General features: G+C 35.0%; 1 protein-coding gene across 1 annotated transcript; it reads right to left on the bottom strand.

Moving 5' to 3' along the window:
• Positions 1–719: 719 nt before the first annotated feature.
• Positions 720–1557, bottom strand: LOC145162884 (root allergen protein-like). The gene is made up of 2 exons (XM_079081875.1): positions 1295–1557; positions 720–1122 (listed from the first exon to the last, which is right to left on the bottom strand). The coding sequence occupies exons 1-2, from the start codon at positions 1473–1475 to the stop codon at positions 827–829; spliced, it is 477 nt and encodes a 158-aa protein (XP_078938001.1). The 5' UTR covers positions 1476–1557; the 3' UTR covers positions 720–826.
• Between the last annotated feature and the right edge of the window lie 6893 nt (positions 1558–8450).

Here is an 8450-nt window from a genome sequence, read left to right as displayed (position 1 = left end):
TATTCACATGTATCTAATTTTGTTATATATTTCAATCAACTTAAGATTTTAACTTATGATTTTGACATATATAAGTTCACTAAAAATATTTCTACATGAATTATCGAATCCGAGTACTCCTGAGTACTCGCTACTCGGTAGTCGGCCGAGCAGATACCGAGTAACGAGTTCTACAACCATGATTGTAGTCAACCAATTTATGTATTTTGGATATATAATTGAACAACCATGATTGTAGTCAACCAATTTATGTATTTTGGATATATAATTGAATGGAAGGCAATACGTAATGTTATGGGAAATTATCTTTGTAACATTGATGTAAAAAACAAAAACAACTTTGTTAATATAAAAGCTCTTTCTATAAATGGGACTGAATGGTAGATCATTTTGATTCGATTCGATTATTTTGATTATTTTGTATTCGATGTGATTTGTTTTATTAAGGATATTATGCTCTCAAGTTGTTTTTTATATTTATTATAACCTTTGTTAATGTTTATATAATATACGTTTTCACTTCCTTCAAACATTTTATATTAAAAAAATTAAAAAATAAAATAAATCGAAGTATTCGTTCACACATCGTGAAATATATTTTTTGCTTCCGTCCTGAGTACAAGATTATCCAATATGTTACCCAAATATATAACTAATCGCCTTCTCTTATTATGATATGATAGAGAAACATAGTACACCAGATGTAGAACAAAACAGGATTAAAGTCAATTTATTTTTGGAAATAGAGAAGAAACTAGTCCAAAACATGCTACATAAAACACTTCGATCGATACATCAAGATCAGAACACCTTCATTCGAGATACATCAGTAAGCATTAGGATTGGCATTGATATGGGCCTCCATCGCCTTAAAAGTTTTGGTAAAAGATTCTTTTGCAAGCTTGACCTGATCATCTGTGAACTTTTTATCGCCTTTGCATTTATTCACAATTGTATGTTTATACGTGGATCCCCCATCAGCCGAAGGTATAAACTTTATATGATGAGTGGCAGAGTCTGATACACCCATCAAAACATCACCTTCGAAGATCGTGTAGCTTAGACTAAGGTTTTCAGCGTCAATAGTATCAACCTTAGATTTTCCACTCGTAAATGGAAGACCTGCATCGTAACGACACAACTTTACTTATATATATGTTCAATCCTACCATGAAGAGTAGACATCTGAAAAAAAGGGGTATCTTGATAGAATTTTGGTCTCCAAAAACTTCTTTTACTGATGACAATGAACAAGGGAAAATATAGAAATTGCATAAGCTTAAAGCTTACTAACCATCGGCAAAAGTGATATTGTTGACTGTTCCAGGGCCTCCATCACCTTTGATGATTTCAACTGATTTATATGTTTCAGGATCGACCTTGGGTGCGACCTTGTTGAAGTCAAGGTAAGCCTTGAAAAGCTTAGGAGCAGCAACCGTGGATTGGATTTCAAGATCAATATTAAAGAGAGTCATTCTTGACGCTTCAAGTAAAATATTTGACAACTTTTCTTTTGTGTTCAAGAAAAAAGATGATTTTGTAAAGATGAAATGTTTATCTTCTTGCGATACGTATTTATAGGCTCTGAATCGAGTTTGGAAGCATGGAATTTGTGTACTTTCACACTTTGTATATTACGCCCACCGATATTGAATCGTCCAACATTTATCGACATAGATCCACTCCCTATGAGCAACACGTGTCGAGTGCATGCATTTTTAGGCTTTTATATATATATATATATATATATATATATATATATATATATATATATATATATATATATATATATATATATATATATATATATATACTAGTTTATAACCCGTGGGAACTACGGTTACAAAATTAATTAAATTTATATAGTAAAAACTCAAAATAAATATATGAAGTTATATTTTATAATTTGTATTAATTTTATTTTAATTTTTATTCTAATGTTATTAATTTAATGTAATTTGAGTGAGAAGTTTAAAATTTGAAATTTGAAATGGAGTTGACAAGTGGCATGCATTAATTAGGGGACATAATAAGGTTGTCAAAACGAGAATAAAATATGCATCAATTAGGATGCCTAATAGAATGACACATGTCAAAAGGAGAATAAAACTATTCTTTTATTAGAATATATATATATATATATATATATATATATATATATATATATATATATATATATATATATATAGATAGAGAACTAGGTTCAAATGTTGATTGACGTGTGGTCGTGTGGACAGAGCTATTCTGTGAGAATGACAAAGAAAATATGTTGTTTGATAATATGAATACGTTCAATCTTACATAACTATTGTCATTAACATACATTCTCACTAATTAAATCGTCTATAAGGTTATTATAGACATTTTATTGTTATTCTCATTCTGTCAGAATGTTTATTGAGTTGTATTCTGTCAGAATGAAAATGAGTGAAAAACGATATTTTAGAACAAAAATGAATAAGAATTAGTGAGAACGCATGAAAATGACGATATTTTTGTAAGGTTTAACGTATTCGCATTACTAAACAACTTATTCTCTTAGTAATTCTCATAGAATAGCACTGTTCACACGTCCGCACAATAATTGTCCATCCACATTATAACCTAGCCCTATATATATATATATATATATATATATATATATATATATATATATATATATATATATATATATATATATATATATATATATATATACACACACACACTAGGTGTGAGACCCGTGTAATACATGAGTTTTTTTAGAAAAAAAATTAATATAATTTGTTAAGCATTACATGTTTAATTTTTTACAAAAATTAATTTGGAAAGAATATCAATATTAGCCGTGAACGAACCAATTTTTGCAAGGTTTCTGCAAATTATCGTGAATTCAAAATGGATTGGCCGAAAATTATGTTTTTCAATTAAGAATGTTGATTTGAACTTATATTGAATTTAATACATTAAATGACAAATTACGTGAAATTTATGGAGACATTTAAGTTTCCTTATTTTCTTTATTATATTTTTAGATTAGATTTTTTTTATAATTTAATAATAAAACCAAAAAAAATCACAATTTGCGAAGTGGATTTAAATGAAATTGAAAAAATTAAAAAAATATCATGTGACATATTGAATTAGGTGATGACATGTGGCAAAAAACCTTAATTTATTAGGTAGGATATATATATATATATATATATATATATATATATATATATATATATATATATTTTATACCTTAATAAGCATTTAGCATGTTTTGCTGAATTTTAAGAGGTACAAATCTTTACTACATATTTACAATCATTTTATGCACTAAGAAATATCCGGTCAAACGTTTCACAAAGTCAAGAAAGCTCTTATCGACCGCTTTATTGTTTTGACCTGTATCCCAACGTTTCCCCATATCTCGGTAGTTTTGTTCATTGTTCATATAAATACACAATCATATAGAAGCTCACCGTCACTTCCTCTTCACATTAATCTGGAATGGGTCTCTCTAGAAACCCTAGCCGTCGACCTTTATCTCGTATCTTCCCATTACATGCCACCTCCATCATCTCCACCGGTTCACCATCTATCATCGCCCATCGCCCTTTATACGCCGTCATCCTTACAATCTCTTCCATCTATTACCATCACCGCTTTCACCCAAAACTTTCACCCTAAATACCACCACCAACGGATCATTCTCCTCCACCTTCGATGCAATGACAAACCATGGCCACTACGATCTTCAAACTCCTTCATCGAAGACCATCACAAGCCATCATCCGCTCTGCTAACGACCATAACAATCACGATCTAGTGGCAGAGAATCGGCACTTGGTCTACACATATACGGTAAGATGACTGATTACACAGGTATGCTCTTGATTTTCTGGTTTGGCGAGTTGGTTATCCCCGTTCTGGCAGAGGTCGAACTCCACAGAGAAAAAAGTTCAAAATCGAGAGCAGATATGTATAACAAAAAACCATGAAATCAGTCCAACGACTCTTATCTCCTCATCTCCTGGTACATTTAAAAGACTCCTTTATTTGGTTTGATTAATAATTTGTTTTCTTGATTACTTGATCTCTCTCTCTCTCCCTCTCTCGTTCTCTCTCTCTCTCTCTCTCTCTCTCTCTCTCTCTCTCTCTCTCTCTCTCTCTCTCTCTCTCTCTCTTTCTCTCTCTCTCTCTCTCTCTAACATGTGGTAGTTTTTCTATGCGATTGTAATCTAGGGTTTTGAATATGAATGTTTTTTTATTTTCAGATTTTGCTTGGATAAAAACCTGCAATAGAGTTCAGACCACTTTAGAAGGTAACTGTCAAATGTTACCCTTTGTTTTTTTTATGGGAAACTGCAAGAAACCTAACCACATAAGGTTGGTGTTAGTGTACAACTGTCACACCCCCAAAACCTATGAACAGCGGAAACGTTCTGGGGTGGAGGACGTCATGTACAGTATCACAACAATGCAAGTAGTAAACAAGCAACAACATCATCCATTGCATTAATAATATAATTTCATACAAGTGTGTTCTGTCAAGTTTTATAGACACCAAAACAATATACATCAAAAATATAAGATGAGTCTGGAACGAGCTCCATCTTCTCAAAACCTGGCTCCGGTACCTGTCTACTGGTGACCTGAGAATACAAGTTATTTTGAAAGAGTTTATCAGCTTTAAAGCTGGTGAGATCATAAGTATATTAGTGTCTGTGTTTGTATGAAAGCATTTGTAAGATGTTTTGTAAAATATACTGTATATGTTTGTAAAAAGTTTGTATTTCTTTGAACTCTCCTAGAAAACCCTATGTTTCCTACTAAAAGTAGCCTTCTACCAAGGCATCTAGTGTCTGTGTGTGTATCTCTTGTAAAAGTGTGTATTTTCCCAAATCCGACTATCATTAACCAAAAATATAGTTTTTACATCATTGTTTATTGTGTGAATAACACAAAGTAAAATGTAAGGGAAAATGTTATAGTACTGTAGTGTTGTATTAAGTAACTACTGCTGTACTAACTACCTTAAGCCAAATGTAAAATTTTAAGGTAACATGTGATCGGCCTGTATCTTGCTACCGACTCAATAGTAAAACGACAATGTAAGATGCTGTAAAAATGACGTTTGGCACCCGTAGACTTGCAAGTCCCACTGTAGCGAGCAGCAAGGTGTAGGATAGTCAATCCAGTATAGATCTATACACAAACTCATACGCTCCCCAATTAAGGAGATTCTGATACAAAAACAGTCATGGCAGGTAGTGCCATGCCCTGTTTAATGGCTCACATAAATGTATTAATGTAAATGTTATCTGATTTGTGTGCTAGCTGTATTGTGTTCTTTCTCTGTCTAGCCTGTATGTTTGTTTCTCGTCATAGTGTCTATTGTTTGTTTCTCATCACTCTGTATTATGTTTGTTTCTCATCACTCTGTTTTATGTTTGTTTCTCATCATAGTATGTATTGACTCATGTATGAACTGACTCATTGTATGTTTCATTGTTCTAGTAATAGTATCTTCCTAAACTACCCCTATGGTAGCTTACTAGCAATGTATGAACATGTTTGTATACCCTTGCTACCCAAGGGCATGTAACTGAATGAAAGAAATAACCTTTTATATCCATATACATATACATAATATATAACTAGGATTCAAACGACCTTCAGACAACTAACCTTGATACCCTAAGTCCACAACCAAACAAGGAACAGGAAGTAAGGTAGGCTAGCAGTCCTAAGTCCTTTCAATCCTACTTATATAACTATATCTATATAGATACACATAATATAAGTTTAAAAGAGTTTAAGTAAAAGTATTTGATAAGTAAAAGAGTTTGTAAAGTAGTTTGAGGTAAAACAGTTTGATAAACAGTTTGAAAAGTAAGAAAACCATTTGTTTGGTAGTTATTAATCATAGGTGATTGATATAATAACTATAGTTGTTCAACTTGTATCCCCCCCCCCCATAAAAGCATTTAAAACATTTAAAAGGTTAATTAAGGGGGTATGAACTCACCTGTAGTGAGAGGTTTGGATGAACTGAAGAGATAGGATTGCTAGGTGTCAAGTAAAGACTTGTACACACAGTGATCCTATTTAACATATAACTACACATATATGTATTCAATTAGTCTTTAAACAACTAATTTATAAAGTTAAGACATCCTAAGACAAGTTAAACACTTTATATAAGTGTTATAAGTCCCAAGGATTGCATCTAAGTGTTGTAGGACCAAGCTATGGGGTTTAGGGTTCAAGGGAACCCCTTTCATGAGTTTACGGTTTCTTGACCATAAGCACATGAGTTTACGGTCGTAAACCCATGAGTTTACGGCCGTAAACTCACACCCTTTTGACCATTTGTTGTTTTGAAGGTTTCTAAGTCCTTAGTAGTGTTTCCATTTGAAGTATAAGTCTATGGAAGAAGTTAGGGCACCATTTCACTCCTAAAAGGAGTTTACGGCCCTAAGACCGTTTCCCTTTGGGTTTACGGTCGTAAACCCCTATGGATGATGGTATTTTGATGTTTACAACTCCTAAACACATTAAGGTATAAGTCTAGACTAGTTTCCAAGGCTAAGGAAGGGACCAGGGTCACTTTGGCCCCTTAAGAAGGGTTTACGGTCCAAGGCGTTCTTGGACCGTAAACACCTTTGATCTTGGTGTTTCCTTGTGTTTTCTTGATGTAAAGATCTGTAGCAAGCTTAAACATACTCTAGGATAGAAGTACTTACAATATAGAAGCTTGAAATGAGCCAAAAGTCCAAGAACACTAGTGTGTGTTCTTGGTGTTCTTGGTGTTCTTGGTGAAACTTGAAGATCAAGCCTTTTGGACTAATTTTTCGGATAGAAGTGTGTTAAAACACTAGATTAAGTGATATACTAACTCAAAAGGGCTAGAAACACTTACTAGATTGAAGATCTTGAATAAAACTTGGATGATACTTGAGAGAGTTTGATATTTGTTCTTGAAAAAGTGGAAAAGTGTTAAAAATGGCTAAGTGCCACTTATATACCCCTTTCCCTTAGGGTTTACGGCCGTAAACTCTAAACTTTTGATGTGTCGGGACTTTATTGTTGCACAATAAACCCTAGGGCATCCTCTCTCCTGATCTCTCCTAAAGTATTAATCCTAAAATACTCAAACTTATTCCAAAAAGTCTGAAAATTTAACAGTAACTGTTTTGACTTCTATTGACTTGACATGTTGTACAGAATAGAAATTTCGGGTTGTCACATCATCCCCTCCTTAGAAGGAATTTCGTCCCGAAATTAGAATTTAAGCAAATAAGTAGTTACAGATAACTAAGTAAAAAGACGAGGATATTTCAGTTTCATCTGATCCTCTCGCTCCCAAGTGAATTCAGGTCCTTGCTTGGCGTTCCAGCGAACCTTCACTATCGGGATGCGGCTTTGTTTCGTTTGCTTGACCTCCCGGTCCATGATCTCTACTGGTTCTTCCACGAAGTTGAGGCTCTCGTTGATCTCGATCTCGTCGAGTGGGATTACAAGAGTCTCGTCGGACATACACTTTTTCAAGTTCGAGACGTGGAAGGTAGAATGTACGTTACTGAGTTCGCTCGGTAAGTTAAGTTTGTAAGCTACAGGGCCGATTCTGGCAAGAATCTCGAAAGGCCCAATGTACCTTGGATTTAGCTTTCCACGCTTTCCGAAGCGTATTAAGCCCTTCCAGGGTGAGACCTTTAATAGAACACGGTCGCCCACCTGGAATTCCAACGGTTTCCTTCGTTTATCAGCGTAGCTTTTCTGTCGGTCTCTGGAGGCTTTCAATCGTTCACGAATCTGAACGAACTTCTCCGTCGTTTCCCGAATGATTTCCGGACCTGTGAGAGTGCTTTCAGGAACTCGTCCCTTAGCTAACTGGGTCTCACCCACCTCCGCCCAGCACAGAGGGGATCTGCACTTGCGGCCGTAGAGGGCCTCGAATGGAGCAGCCTTTATGCTTGTGTGATAACTGTTGTTGTAGGAAAATTCGACAAGGGGTAAATGAGTATCCCATGCTTTCCCAAAGTCAATCACACAGGCTCGTAACATGTCCTCCAAGGTTTGGATAGTCCTCTCACTTTGCCCGTCTGTCTGCGGATGGTAGGCTGTACTCATATCCAGCCTAGTTCCTAGGGAATTTTGTAGCGACTGCTAGAACCTAGAAGTGAACCTACTATCTCTGTACGAGATAATGGATATAGGAACACCGTGCAGTCGTACAATCTCTCTAATGTAAGTTCTTGTAAGCTTCTCCATCTTGTCTGTCTCTTTGATAGGCAGGAAGTGCGCGGACTTGGTCAATCTGTCGACGATGACCCATATGGTATCAAGTCCACCCGTTGTCTTGGGCAACTTGGTTATGAAATCCATAGTGATCCGCTCCCACTTCCATTCTGGGATCTCAGGCTGTTGAAGAAGACCTGAGGGTTTCTGGTACTCGACCTTGACCTTTGCGCAAGTAA

This window comes from Lactuca virosa, chromosome 3 (assembly GCF_052849685.1).
Source record: "Lactuca virosa cultivar CGN04683 chromosome 3, Lactuca_virosa_CGN04683_v6, whole genome shotgun sequence".
Lineage (NCBI taxonomy): Eukaryota > Viridiplantae > Streptophyta > Magnoliopsida > Asterales > Asteraceae > Lactuca > Lactuca virosa.
Note: the sequence above shows the minus strand (reverse complement) of the source record. Positions and strands in the feature narration are given on the sequence as shown.